This window comes from Wasmannia auropunctata, unplaced genomic scaffold (genome assembly GCF_000956235.1).
Source record: "Wasmannia auropunctata unplaced genomic scaffold, wasmannia.A_1.0 LD336083.1, whole genome shotgun sequence".
Taxonomy (NCBI): domain Eukaryota; kingdom Metazoa; phylum Arthropoda; class Insecta; order Hymenoptera; family Formicidae; genus Wasmannia; species Wasmannia auropunctata.
Window position 1 is genome coordinate 1,587,168 of NW_012026807.1, and position 14,830 is coordinate 1,601,997.

Below are 14,830 nucleotides of genomic sequence, written 5' to 3' on the forward strand. Positions count from 1 at the left end.
GAACCGTCTGGCCGTCTGGTAGAACGGAGCGTTTTCACGCGAATCACGTCAAATCCGGTGGGCAAGGCAAAGGCAATAGGCAAGGGCAAAGGCGCGCGCGGCAAGTCTGCTTCTCTCTCGCCCACACGGACAGCGCAGCAGCGACAGCGTGATCTAGAGAGCGACTATTCCGTGGGGAAACGGGCGATCTCTCGCTCGGCGCGGAGCGCGGAGGTTGGCTGAATTTCTCTCGCGCGGAGCGGAGTGTATTTTCGTTATCGGGCGGACAGCGCGCACGCACGCACACGCTCAACCCCTGGGTCGCAGGAGCGCGCCGGATTACCGCCGACCGTCCGACGACGTGTGATGAGAAGCACGCGCCGCAGTTAAATAAGCCGCGCCAAGCTCCACCACGTGAGTGACTCGCCCGCGTACGGTGCGCGTTCGCCCGCTGTACTTCCAGGGGGACAAAAAATACGGCGCCTCGCCAGAAATACGAGATCATGGCGGTGCCCAACAGCGGTGTAGGTGAGTTATTTTGTTTGCGTGGCTCCTGACGCGCGCGGAATCCTTCAGGCGGGGGTGGAGGGGGGGTGGATCCTCCTACGCGGTTTCTCTTCCTCCTTTTCTTAATCGGGAAGCCCGCCGCGGCGGGACGACGCGGCGATCGTGTCCCGGACCCGGCACTCTCCCGTGCCACGCGAGTTGACAGCGGATGTCGGGCGATAGCCCGCCCGTATTTCTCGCGTAACCGAGTCACCGAGACGTTTGAAACACACGGACGGTGACCCTCCGTCGCGAGTCGGTATCGCCCTCCCCGCGTTATCGCGGACTCGCCCCGGCGATCCCGCGAACAACTCGAGGACTCGGCGGCGGCGGAAAGGTTAACCATGCTCAATCCCCTGCTCCTCGAGCCATAACCTGTATCGGCGCGAACGTCGTGCGGATACGTTTCAGCTGTTACACACGCGTGACTTAATTATGTGCTGCAACAAATTTTGTTTTCTTTATATTTATTTTTGACCTTTAAGATCGTCGAGGATCTATTTGATATTTATTATTTTTATTTGTCTTATCTGAATCACGATGTTACAGGATTGCATATGTATATTACATAGTTTGAAGATTTTTCAGCAACTCCTTTAGTTTTTTATCAATTTTTTAATCGAGTTTTTTATATATATACGGGAGGGGGATCGGGATGGCACCTGGAACTTGTCAATTACGAGTCTATCGTTTCTAACACAAGCATCATGTCACCCTTCAAATTCTGTTTCAGTCATGCCCCGAAACTTTCGCCTCCTGGAGGAGCTAGAACAAGGCCAGAAAGGTGTAGGTGATGGCACAATTAGTTGGGGCTTGGAGAACGACGATGACATGACCCTCACGCATTGGACTGGTATGATAATTGGACCACCTAGGGTAAGATACCTTCTACTGGTGTCGTTCGTCGTCGTCGCGATAACACGAATCTGTACCGAATTTTTACGTTACTTATTCACAACACAAGTCCGCTTTCACGAAAATTTCAGATACAAGCTAAGCTACGTACGTTGCGACGCTTGCGTTAAATATATATACACATTTTTCTGAAACTCTTCTCAGTATCGGTTGGATGAGGTATTTTCGTGACGCTTAAATAAAAAATGAATAATTATATAATTTGTTGCAGAAAATATAGTTTAAATTCTAATATTCATTATACGTATTATGTTGAAAAATATTCGCTATATATTGGAGCAAAAAATATTGCTAAAAGAATTAATTGCATTAAAATGTGATATTGCGAAAACATTAAAGAAATATATACAGAATATTTAAGCTGCGTTCGATTTGGCGTTTACGGCGCTTATAAGCATCATTTATTCTTGATTAACATTTAATAAACAACAAGGATGAAATGATGTGAGCGCTGTAAGCGTCAAAGCGAACGCAGCCTTTCGGACGATATACAATTAATATAATGTACCATATCTTTTAGACACCGTATGAAAATAGGATGTATAGTTTGAAAATTGACTGCGGTCAGAGATATCCAGATGATGCCCCTAATGTAAGATTTTTAAGCAGAATCAATATGAATTGCATTAACAGTGCTACTGGAGCTGTAAGTATACAAGATTGCAGTGTGTATTTATACATTTACGATAACACATTTACTCACAAGATAACACGTGAAATTTCTATACTAAGGTGGATAATCGCAGTGTCCCAGTCCTTGCGAAATGGCAACGAGAGTACACAATTAAAACAGTTCTTCAGGAGCTCCGTCGTTTGATGACGTTGAAGGAAAATATGAAACTTTCTCAGCCTCCGGAGGGCAGCACTTTTTAGCCTAACCGTATGAACAGAGATATCTTCCTTTTTGCAATAGCATGAGGCGAGATTTAATAAAGGTACCAAATAATATTAAAGACGGTGCCCGCTGAAAAAATATATGTTTAAAAAGAAACAAAAAAAACACGAAAAAACAGCTTTGTGAGAGGAAGGAGGGTAATAGCTTGGAAAGTTGAATGAGTGTACCGAGTCTATGTATAGATTAGATAGAAAAAATTGACAAAAACGCATTTGTCAAGCACAGCTGATTCTTCATCGGGATTTTTCACTAAAAAAAAAAAAAGTAGTATTCCTCCGATTATTTCATTGCATATACTACATCATGTTCGCGCACGAGATAGATGATTCAATTGCGAATGCGAATTTAAGTTTAAGGAAAACTTCGCTCCAGCTTTTCAAGCTAGTTACAATGTAAAGCGGAAAAAAATCCAATATTTTGAATCTTAAAAAAAAAACTGGAGACACAGACTATATAATAAAAAGAAAAAGAATAATCAGTAAGAGTAACTTATGCCTTTGAAGTTTTTTAATGAGAGGAGTAACGCCCCGGTATTGCGAAAACCGTTTTAAGATTTCTCTTCCGTTTGCGCGCAAGTGCCATTTCCATCTCTCGCAGAGGTGTGTCTCTCTCGCTCGATGCCCGCCCGCAGTTAGAAAAAAAATTCGTGAATTCTGGACCACAAAATATCTGTACGTCCATCTTACGTTCTACGTGCTGCGTACCGTTTTTTCGACTAGCGATCTACAATGAAATAACGTACGTGTTTGCGAAAATTATAATCCTTAAAAAAAAACAACGGCCTCTCTCTCTTTCACGCTAAACGAATTGCGTTTCGTAACTGATGAGGAGACGTCGCTTTGTAACCGAAGCATGCATAAGTGACAAATTGATTTGTAATGTCTCGTATATATAGCGAACGATTATACAATGCTGCATGACAAAGTACATCAATGTATGAAGCATCATGTGAGTGGTGAGATCTTGTAGTCGCGATATTATATTTGGACATATTGAAAATATACCAATTACCCACACACGTGTATTTGATTATGTCTATTAAGATACAACAGGATTATATAGAGTATGCAGATAGATAGTGGCTTACTGTTTTTGAATCCAGAAGCTTCATGATTGATGTATTATGTGAATATTATTTTTGTTATAATTATCGAAATCATATCCAATCTCTCTTAACACACTGAGTAAAGTGGAGCTGCGTATTGTGACAAAAATCAGGTTTATCTCAGTCTTTAGAGTGCAATCGCAACTACAAATTACGTGAACTATACTACCGCTGAAAGAAGCTATATGCAGCTTATTAATATGATTAGTGATAAATTATATGTTCCAGTAAGAGGATAATTATGTTATCACACTCTCGTCTCGAGATTTATATTATTCAATTAATCGAAATGTCTTTATATACCTAAAAGTTCCACCAAAGTAGATTTTGAAATATCTCCACGTTTGATTGTGTAATGTAAAAATTTTTCGATTACCCGAATGAAAAAATATACATACCTCTTTGTCCGCTTTGCATTTCAGTATTACACTATCGGTAAATATAATAGTGTAATTTAAATCATCCTATTAAAAGAAGTAACAAGTTATAGCTCCATGTGGACGAAAAACAAGCTTAAGGAGAATAAAGTGATTTCCTTAGAAGTGAGCGTTTCCTCTGTTTCTTACCCACACGTGTTAGTGGTCTTTTTTTTAACTTGAATAAATCGTTGCTTTGATTGAATCAAATGATTTCGTTATTCAGACTTTTGCAAACATTTCTCCTCGTGTATTGATCTTCGAAAATGAGTCGGACGAAAACTTTTAATTGAAATAATTTGTGAAAAATATTAGAAAACCGCATGATGAAAACTTACCAAAGATAAATAGGAGAGTGATACATTCTTTCGAGCTTGTAGACTGAAGTGTCCATCATGAATACTCGACAAATTTTGCGAGTTGTTTGAAATTGTGACTTAAATCATGCGTCTCGCCAAGGGAGTGGACGTTGTTTATGTTTAACAATTTATTTAAATCAGACGATGACTCCATTTGGTATACTATGTACAATGTTTTAATTTAATAGATTTTTGGTAATGATGACAATTGACGGTTCATCAAATGTTGTATATGAATAAGTTTGAATCTTCAGAAAGGAGCCAACAACTTGCCGGATATATTTGCTTAAATTGCGAAACTACGTTCTGATACCAGCGCAAAAGCTAACGTCGCGGCGTTAATTTCCATTGGCTAACGATACTTCTTCGGGACAAACATTATCTTTGTACTCTTTACAGTTGTCCACTTGTGTCGCTTGAAGTAGTACGCGGCAGCAGTGAGAATTGCGAATATTCCAATAGCCTGTAAATAATTGACATTAAAATGATTGAGATAAAACGAATTAGTGTAAAGTAAAATTCACAGCGATGTTCAATTCACCTTAATAGTCATTTGTTTCCTTTCATCGAACTCGTGATTGGCAGTCCACATTAGGAATGTGGTAATATCTTTTGTTACTTGAGAAGCAGTTGCTGGAGTACCATCTTCATATTCTAAGACTTCGTCATAAATAGCCTAGTGCGAAGGAGTTCAATCGATTTATTAATGGGACAAGTTCAATATAGCTGATTGTGTCATCTTCAATTAAAAAAATATATATAAATAACTCACCTGTGCCATACTAATGGCACCACCCGGAAAATATGGATTGAAATATTGTCCTTCTCTTAAAGTTACACCGGCTGGTGCATCACAATATCCAGTCAGTAAGGAGAAAACGTAGTTCTGAAATATGTTCAAAATAGATTTTTAATTAAAAATGCAAATTTTGGCACTAGTACGTTTTACTAAGAATTTCAGTGGAAATCGTTTATAAATTTTTGACAATTTTAAACAATTTAATTTTGAATTTCACTCTCTAAGTTACTCAAAATTGACTTTACCTCTCCGTCGTGCCTGGCATTGATTATATAAGACAGATCAGGTGGATAAGCACCATTGTTCGATGCTCTGGCAGCTTCTTCATTCGGATATGGAGATGGCACATAGTCAAACAGTTTACCTGGACGTTTGAAGTATGCTCCTGTCTCGTCAGGGCCATCTTCTATCTGTATCACAAAAGTTAGTTGTACTAAATCTTATATTCTACAAAAAGTCTAAAAAACATAGATGTTTCTCATAGGTAATATCATAAGATGTACCATGACTTCTTCCGCGATAGCTTTGGCTTCCGCTTCGGTGTGAGTTACATTAACGAGGTGACGGTATGCCACGTATTGCAAGCTGTGACAAGCCGCACACACATTCTTGTAAACCTCCCATCCTCGTCGCATGCTGCAAAATATAGATTAATTATTTAATAACAATAGTAACCATAATTCACTGTTAATATTTAAATTTAAAAAAAATTAAGGAATTGTACCTAGCATGATCTAGTGAATTGAACCATCCGTAGAAGTCCCATTTGTACGTCGGAGGATGAGCTATCAAATCACTAGCTCTTACAGAGCTATCTAAAGCATAGATGAAGGCACTGATGCCTCCAGCAGTCACTCCTAAGCATGTTAATAACTGTAATTAAAAATGAATGATACATTATTACTTTCTTACACTGTAGTTTATATAATGTTGCTGTCACGTATTACATAACATTGTCATGTATTAAAAATAAAACAGTAATCTGTCCTAACTTACTAACACATGCAGTTTGACGAAACACAAAGTTGTATCTGATAGATGAAGGATTGGATAAGGTTGGGATATCTCTTCGAAGAAGATAAATTAAATTCACATACCACTTTCCGACTCCTAGGCCATTCTTTCACAGTGGAAAAATTACTGGTCTGCAAAAACGAAAATTTAAAGTTAAGAGTATATAAAGTTTAACATATTCTACAAGAAAATATGGAAGAAAAATATTCGCAACATTATTCTACACGTTTGCCTCTTTCTATTTCCTTCCTTCACATACATATAGTTAATTTGATTCTGCTTCAATTATCTCAAATTTAAATATATATACATCTCTCTCGTCAATTATCTCTAAAAAAATACATCTCCTTTATTTATATATTATCTAAAATAATTATTACAAAATATTCATGACATATATCTTTTGTGTATCAGACACAAATCGATCAATGTCTATTTCAAATCTTAAAAGATTAATATGTTGCTGATAAATAAATTTGGGAGCTCTCCATATGTTCAATTCTTTCAAATATTACTGTGACATAATCAAGTTAAAGAGAATATACTTAATAAGCAGTAAGTAACGTAAGTGTAACACTCAACTCCGCGCAATCAACTCAAAACAATTGACACCAAGTGACAGCATAATTGTTTCTACAATTAGACGATAAAATTCGCGGATGCAAAGTAATTCGTTGCGCGACGACGTCGTCGCGACACAACGCACACATTCCACCTGTGTGCCGCTGGCCGCGGGGGCATCGGTAACGCACGTTTGATATGGCATGGCAGGCATCCCGGATTTCACGGTATATCGTCCCGCTATTACATAACGTCTGTTAAAAGTGCCGTCGAAACCGTGGCCGCGTTGACGTCGCGCGCCGTCGGACCCTCGGCCGGCGTCGCGACGTCGCGCGGACGCGCCCGCCGGGCGCGATATCGCCCCGTGGAAGGCGTGACACCTAGCAGCCGACAGCCCGCACGGGGCACCCTCGCGGGCCGCGCGAGGCCCCGCGGGTCAATATTGGTTAGCCCGTCAAAGTCATCAAGCTGACACGGACGCCGCGGCGCCGCCGGGGATTTTCGCCGGGGGAGACGCGCGCGTTCGTTCCGCGGCGGTCCGCGGCCTCGCCGCGCTCACTTACCTGGCCGATCAACGTGCCGTAATTCGGTTTCAGAAGACCCGATTTACAAATTCGACCTAACGTCGCCGCCATGTTGGCCAGAGGTGCAATGTGCGGAGGGTTATGCTAGTCAGTGTACAGTCCGCTGGACGGTCGACGGCGAGGTCGGCCTCGTGACTATCGCAAAAATCCTCGCGCGATTATTCCGGCACCGCGGATCGGTCGCGAGGACCTGAGAGAGAGAAAGAGGTTAAAACGTCGGTGGGGAGAAAACACTCGTGAGGACGACTTCGGTCGGAGTCGCGCAGGCTCGCCAACGTCGCGGGCACGAATACGCCCGGCCTGAAAGCCCTGCCCGAATCGGTGCGCCCGGCACATACGAATGTGCGACGCCGAATTTTTGTGTTTATACGTTCATTATACGTATGCCAATTTTTATTATTTATTATCATTATGTATATTTATGATATATACACGATATTAAATATTCATTATATAAATATATTATTATACTTGAATAAAATGAAGTACAGCTCCTCGAAACAATTTACTTTACACGCCTTCGCTCGACATCTTCAATTCTCCAATCAATCTCTTATCCAAATCGAAATATGATACATACGTATTTCGTAGAAATATATTACGTGTGGTAAATGTTTACTTTAATCCGCTCCACTTGGATTTCGATAATATAATATATGTACATTCAATCGTTATACATATTAAAGATGGAAAATGGATAATAATAATTCTATAAAGATTAATTATTGCTGGCTGATCCAGGATTGGCCGTTTTTATGTGGACACTCGTGCGACGCGTCGGAAATATTTTCGCCATTTGAGGATAGCCCCCGCGGGTGCCCGGCGGCGGCGACAGCGGCGCGGCGGGGCGCAGCGGCGCGCGCGCGGGGACACGGGCGGCGCATGCGCCGCGCGTCGTTGGCACTCTTGGCAGCGTAGTCCGCCGTCGACCATTGCTGTCAGCTGGACGGTCCCGTCAGATGGTGTCGTGAATCCTGTAAAATCACATCGATCGGTGCGCGACGGAGCCAGAGTCAAGATGAGCGGTGGTATGCCAGAGCTGGGCTCGAAGATCAGCTTGATCTCGAAGGCGGATATTCGCTATGAGGGCCGTCTGTTCACCGTCGATCCACAGGAGTGCACAATCGCCCTGGCTAACGGTGAGTAGCGCACGGCGAAAAAAATCCAAGATGGACTCCCGCCGCACCGCATCCACCGTGCTGTCCCGCCGCCGCCGTCGCCGTCGCCACCGCTACCGTCCCCGCCGAGATTCCGCCGTGTTCTCGAAACTTACAAGGCGCGTCTCGCACGTTTCCCGGTCCGCGAAAACGCCCGCCCCGGCCGATCGGTCGAAGTGCCCCGCGACCGGCGGCAACGTACTCGCCGGGTCTCCCTCTCGGTCGTCCGTGTCACTCGGATGCGAGAACGGACCTTACGTGATTCGTCACGTAAGGTTTGGTTGTCGCGAGTAACGCAGAGGTCATCCCCCCGTGACTCCGCGAAAAGTCGCGGGACCCTGAAATGCGGCGATTCGGACTGCTCCGACCGGGCGGACTCCTCTCTCTTTCTCTCTCTCTCTCTCTCTTTCTATCTCTCTCTCTCTCGCCGGCTTCTTCGCGCCGATCGCGTCGCGCCGGAGAGCCGTCGGAGAAAGTTGCCGATACCCGCGGATTCGGCGGCGGCCTCAAAACAACCGGGGTCGCGGCGACCTCGGTGATCCGTCCCTTCACGACGAATCTTTCTCAAAGAGCCTCGGCCGCGGTGTCGAATCCCGCGATGATTCCGCTTAAAACGGGACATCGATGCGTCGCGCGATTTTTATTCGCACATTCGGCGAAAACGCCGAGCGCGAGAACTGTTACTCGAACCGCCTTGTTCTGCGTGCGATTTTGTCGCGGTCGGGCGGTTAGCGATCACCGTCGGACGAAAAAATCCGTCTCAAATCCTTGAGATTTTCATGATTAGTACTAGGTTATCGAGAATAGTAGATTAATTTAGAAAAAAAAAATTGGTTTAATTCTAAAAATGTAATACATCGACTTTTTCGCGAACACAATTCGCTGTATAATACACACAACTTGTGGGTACTCTAAGAATTTAAGCGACTACGTACGTTATTATTCTGTGAAGATGTAATTTTGAATTTAGGTTTGGTATGTGCAATGTTTGTGTGGAATGTTTGCCTCTCTTTCTTCTATAGAATGTTTACATGTCCTTGCTTCCCTTGTTTCGTTGATTCTGCCAAATAGATAACTTTGACTTTGGCGAATATTTCAGATGTAAGGGGCAAATATTATTCTTGGAAATACACTTACTATTGGAGCTCATATAAAAGAAATGTACAAATAAAATTCCTCTTTCCAGGATTGATAATGTGCTTTAACAAATATATATATATATATATATATATATATATATATATATATATATTGCACAAAGATATTTTGTATAACAAATTAATGCGATATAAATATGAATAAATATGATAATTAAAAAGAATTTGAATATTAGATATTTATTTTTATATATTTTATTACAAATATTCTTTAAGTAGAATACCTATTTTATTTATATTTTATTTGTGAAATAGATATATAACTTAGATTCAAGCATTATCGACACTGATAAATGCCAACTATTTAATATTAGTGTAACAAACATTGTTACAGTATCCCTCCAATTGCGAAACAGCTTGAAATAACTAAATTATTTGTTACTTTTTGTAGTGCGCTCCTTTGGCACGGAAGATCGAGAAACTCAACTTCCTGTGGCACCACAAAACCAGGTGTACGAATATATCCTGTTTCGCGGGTCGGACATCAAAGACATCAGAGTCGTCAACAATGTTAGTTCTATTCCCAACGATCCAGCTATCGTGCAGGTAATTATTCTATAGATTCATTTCCCATTCTCAGTTCACACGGGCTTTTAAATTCGGCAGGACGTGAATGGCAACGTAACATAAGCATAAAAGTGAAATCAATTCAATCAATTAGTGTTAAATATTGATGGGATTGTAGAGACTTTAATTATCATTGCTCCGGTAGATGACAGTGCAGCCATCTATGGGCCAGCAATCGTATCAACCGCAGCCCAGCTATGCTCATCCGATGATGGGCCAGATGGGCCCGATGGGTGGCCAATACGGTGCCCCCTATGGCATGGGCATGGGAGCCATGGGCCCGGTAATGGGAATGCCAACCGCAGCTAGAGATCCACGCGGAGCAATGAATAAACAGCCAAGTGAGTTGAGCTTGGGCTCCGCTGAACCCAATGCCATCTCTATCCCAAACTCACTGCCAACGGCCAGTATCGACCCATTACCAAAAGATCAATCTCTGGAAGATGGTAACTGTTTTTGCTATGAAGTACCCATCGCCTTGCTGGCATGCTTCTTTGCAATGCTGCTCCTGTTTTGGTAATGCTTTCCTTTGTCGGGCTTCACGCGATGTCCAAACAAAAAAAAAAGACTGGCATAAATTGTATGCATACGAGAATACATGAGATGTATTCTAATATTCTCTTGAATACATTTATTTTGAATTAACATAATTTGCAACAAATTTGGCATTCTTCTATTAACAAAAATCTACTGTCTCTCTTTCGTGCACTCTTACGTAGATACTATCTTGCAATCTTCATGCCTTGCTTATGTGCTTTCTATGTATATTTCTATATGCATTTTATGATATATAATTTTAATTTAATAAATATTATGCACTTGTATGTATAATAAAATTTTTATATATTTTTTTTGAATATTTGAAATTTTTTTGTAAGTTTTGAAAATTTTTTTTAATAAAAATAAAAATTTAAAATTTCTAATCTGTATAATCTCTATATATGTGAATTGATTTTATGTTTAATTTTTTTTTTTTTTTTTTTATTGATAGATAATATTTTTCTGCATGCATCTTCCAATTTTATTCCGTTTTCGCTTACATCGTAACGTAACAGAATAGCAATTACAGTGATGATAAACAATACAATAATTGTTTAAAAATCCTCTAGAGATTTATTTTACATTAGACACGCGAAACTTTTGTAGAAGTTAGTAGCAGTCTTTCATTTCAAAAGTTGGGAATGAAAAGTATGTCTTTATTTTCTTATACTAAAGTTTCGTGTTGGATTAGAAATGCTTTAATCGGCTATTGTCTCCGTAAGTTAATAAATATGTACACTATATGGCATTTATGTTGCGACAATAGGTGTACTAGATCTCATCAGTGGTGGTTCCCGTTCTACCACTCCTACATCGTCTTTATTAACAAGGAAAAGTCCTACTATGGATCAAGGTATTCAGGTAGGACACGAACAACAGCAGCAGGGCAATAACATTGGCAAATTGAATGACAAGACAAATATCAGGACCGTCCAACCGCCTCGTCGAGATCATGATAGGTATTTTACTTAGGAAACTAATTTTCCTCTTACTTTTATAATAAAACCATAAGAAATTTTATGCACACGATGATAGTTTTATTGGGTTGGTGCAAATGAAATGACCGTTTTCGAATTAATTTAAAATATGAAAAAGGGACATTTCATTTGCATCAACTTAATATTTTTCCAGAATTCTGATATTAATCCATACAGTTATACATTTTTATTTGCTAGATTTTCTAATTGTACAAAGATAAATCAATTCCACATAGGTTTATATCATTATTAGTTTGATAAGCAAATGATATATCTTCATGAAACATCGTATAACAGATGCTTCATTGTATGTTTAGTCACGGAGGTACCAAAAACAACGCGGGTATGTCTCACAATCAGTATAATGACGCGAAGAGGGACATGATGAAGCACCATGATGGCCAGAACCAAGGTCATATGCAAGGCGGTCGAGGCAATCGCGGTGGTTGGGTAAATCGTGGCAACATGAGAGGTCGAGGAGGCAGAGGACGCGGTGGTTTCCGTACAAATCAAACGAACAACGCTGGCACCAAGCCTAAGACTTCACTGAAGTTTGATAATGACTACGATTTCGAGCAAGCTAACACTGAGTTCGAGGAATTGAGGTGAGCACGAAGGGTTCACGATGTAAATATCGATGATCGATTCTGCATGGTTACGTGCCGGATTCATTTCAAGCAATTGTTGAAATGGCCAATGTGGATACCATGCGAAAGTAAAATCAGTGCGAATTTAAAGCGATCGTAATGACAACAAATACGCATTGCTTACGCATCGCATTAACATTGTCGTGTCGTAAAGTTAATGTTGCTTTCGTCGATATTCATATATTAATGTGACATTTATGTCATATCGTAGGTCACAATTGGCGAAAACGAAGATCGACGGTGCTGAAAATGAGAAGAAGGACGATAGTGGAAACGAGACAGGCGCTGGTGAAGGTGAACCTGAGGAGGATGGTCACCCGGAAATAAGCCTTGGCTATGATAAGTCGAAATCATTCTTTGATAATATTAGCTGTGAAGCTGTTGAAAGAAGTAAAGGGTAAGCTTTATTCAGAGAATATTTAGTAGGTATAAAATTATCGTGTAATTGAATTTCAGCACAACTGATTTAATTTACTTTTTTTTTCGAAATTGAAGAAAATTAAAATATAAAAATTTAAAAAAAGAGTATTTAAATCTTCGCCGGATTTTATTAATTTAGATACATTTTTCTCAACTTCACGATGTAAATTAATTCTGAAAAGTTTTTCGCAAGACAAATCGATTATTGCTTCAGATTTTTTAATCGCTGTCCCAGTCAATATAATTTTACAATTTGCATTATGAAATATTATATACGTGCGTGTGTGTGGCACAAATTTTTCCAGGCGATTCCAACGCACGGATTGGAGAACGGAACGAAAGCTGAATTCAGAAACGTTCGGTGTAGCATCCACGAGACGCGGTGGATTCCGCGGCCGTGGTTACTACAATCGCGGAATGGGAGGCATGTACAGAGGCGGCGGCGGCGGTGGCGGCAATAACATTGGATTCCGCGGCGGCTATCGGGGTAGCAGGGGTGGTAATCGCAAACCCCCCAACCAACTACAGAATAACACGGGGAGTCAAAATCGCGCGACCAACGAACAGTCTGCCTCTCAGTCGCAGGCAAGCGTTATCTAAAATATTAAAAAAAAAAAAAAAAAAGAATGTAATTTGTCACCGGTATTGGCGTGAAAGAGTAAAAATATGCCGGGAAGAATGAGCGATGCGCTGCTACGTATAAGTATACACAACTATAGATTAAGATTTTTACGATATGTGCTCTACCGTTACGGACTGATTTGGGTTAGAATTTGGGCAGTCGAATTAACAGAAGATACACACCGGCCGGATTAAATGTAGATTATTATTATATAACGGAGCGGTAATGCAATCGCCAAACCGGTGGTTACGTGTTAGGTGACAAGAATCGCACACACAATGGACGTTGCTGGCGCATATGACTTTTTGCATCGATATTTTGCGGCTGGATGATCGAAGAAGGTACTTTTAGAGACAAATTTTCTTACCGCTTAGTCGACAATGATCACGATGAATTGGCGTTGAAAAGAGAATAGAACGTTTTTCGTCAGGGAAGCGAAGTCAATTACACGATTAGAACGTTCCTTGTTCTTTTTTTTTTTATATTGATACTTATTTGTGTGGATTCAGATGTGAAGTTAGAGAGGGGGAAATTACTCGTGAAGGGACTAGTCGTAAGTGTTTTACTTAAAGTATATGTCTGTTAATAAAATTCTTAATGGGATAATCTGAAACCGCTTTAAACAAAGCCGCGATGGCGTATCTGTTTGTAGTTAGGGAAAAAGAAATTTGTACAATTCGATCGTGATCATTTTTCAGTCCGGTTTTCTCAAGACTTGACTATAAATAATTATGGAATGGCTTTATGGTGATGGTGACTTGATAATACTGGTCGTTATGGAATAGCTGGATTGTATCCGTATATCGGAAGTGAATGGCAACAGACGTGCATAAAAGTACTTTCTCGTCAAAGTATGTAAAAATCGATTGTATCTAATTGCATTTTTCAAGAATAGGAATATTGTGAGGTATATAGTACAAGGTAAATCTGATAAAAAAATTGATATTTTTTTCTTTTGTTTTGGTTTTTTTGAGTGTACGCAGACAAAGTTTTTCGAGTCCTTGGGCACCGAAGTTCATATAACGTATGATTTTATTAGGGCGGATTAATATAAGTGGGAAATAAGCGAAAGCGCCAGTTTATATAAAAAATTTTTGTATTATTAAATTTATAATCTTACGATCCGCCTACTCTTTCTTTGCAAGATCTGCATCTAGAATTATGAAAGATATAAGCGTCAAGTCTTATTGTAAGTAACTAAGTTCTAAATCATGTTACATAATTGTCATCGTGTTCTGCAATTAAGGATTCCTCGATTGCTTTCATATATGTGTACAGAGTAGTCCTGATTATTACAATTATAAGCCTACATTATAATCAGTAATTATATCGAACGTACAATTTATATAATGCTCATTAAAATTATTTTTTTTTCAAAAACATTGTAATTATATCTTAAAATATCTTGTCAATTTATTTATTGTTTCTCTTTTGTTAACTCTAAAACTAGTATAATGCACATTTCCAAGGGAAAATTCGTATTTAATATACATGTGTGTATACAAGCGAAAAAAGTATTAATAATAATTTATCATTAAACGACAAAATTTTCCATTAGTTATGTAAACTA

At 40.0% G+C, this 14,830-nt stretch overlaps 3 protein-coding genes across 5 annotated transcripts; 2 read left to right on the plus strand and 1 right to left on the minus strand.

The window, feature by feature from the left end:
• The first annotated feature begins 151 nt into the window (after nucleotides 1-151).
• Nucleotides 152-3,979, plus strand: LOC105448632 (ubiquitin-conjugating enzyme E2 variant 2). Of its 2 annotated transcripts, none has more exons than XM_011687315.1 (4): nucleotides 152-507; nucleotides 1,259-1,401; nucleotides 1,961-2,086; nucleotides 2,173-3,979. In XM_011687315.1, exons 1-4 carry the CDS (start codon nucleotides 483-485, stop codon nucleotides 2,311-2,313), a joined length of 435 nt encoding a protein of 144 aa, XP_011685617.1. In that variant the 5' UTR covers nucleotides 152-482; the 3' UTR covers nucleotides 2,314-3,979. The 2 variants fall into 2 exon arrangements, with proteins under 2 accessions (XP_011685617.1, XP_011685618.1); XM_011687316.1 differs by lacking the exon at nucleotides 152-507 and adding an exon at nucleotides 809-862.
• A 349-nt stretch (nucleotides 3,980-4,328) lies between these two features.
• Nucleotides 4,329-7,456, minus strand: LOC105448633 (cytochrome c1, heme protein, mitochondrial). Its single transcript, XM_011687317.1, has 8 exons — nucleotides 7,153-7,456; nucleotides 6,112-6,159; nucleotides 5,739-5,887; nucleotides 5,518-5,650; nucleotides 5,260-5,424; nucleotides 4,988-5,101; nucleotides 4,757-4,891; nucleotides 4,329-4,678 (listed from the first exon to the last, which is right to left on the minus strand). Exons 1-8 carry the CDS (start codon nucleotides 7,222-7,224, stop codon nucleotides 4,568-4,570), a joined length of 927 nt encoding a protein of 308 aa, XP_011685619.1. The 5' UTR covers nucleotides 7,225-7,456; the 3' UTR covers nucleotides 4,329-4,567.
• A 606-nt stretch (nucleotides 7,457-8,062) lies between these two features.
• Nucleotides 8,063-14,602, plus strand: LOC105448634 (protein LSM14 homolog A). Of its 2 annotated transcripts, none has more exons than XM_011687318.1 (7): nucleotides 8,063-8,312; nucleotides 9,879-10,033; nucleotides 10,200-10,500; nucleotides 11,361-11,553; nucleotides 11,889-12,176; nucleotides 12,430-12,615; nucleotides 12,944-14,602. In XM_011687318.1, exons 1-7 carry the CDS (start codon nucleotides 8,192-8,194, stop codon nucleotides 13,236-13,238), a joined length of 1,539 nt encoding a protein of 512 aa, XP_011685620.1. In that variant the 5' UTR covers nucleotides 8,063-8,191; the 3' UTR covers nucleotides 13,239-14,602. The 2 variants fall into 2 exon arrangements, with proteins under 2 accessions (XP_011685620.1, XP_011685621.1); XM_011687319.1 differs by having other exon boundaries at nucleotides 8,064-8,312; nucleotides 10,200-10,395.
• Nucleotides 14,603-14,830: the final 228 nt, after the last annotated feature.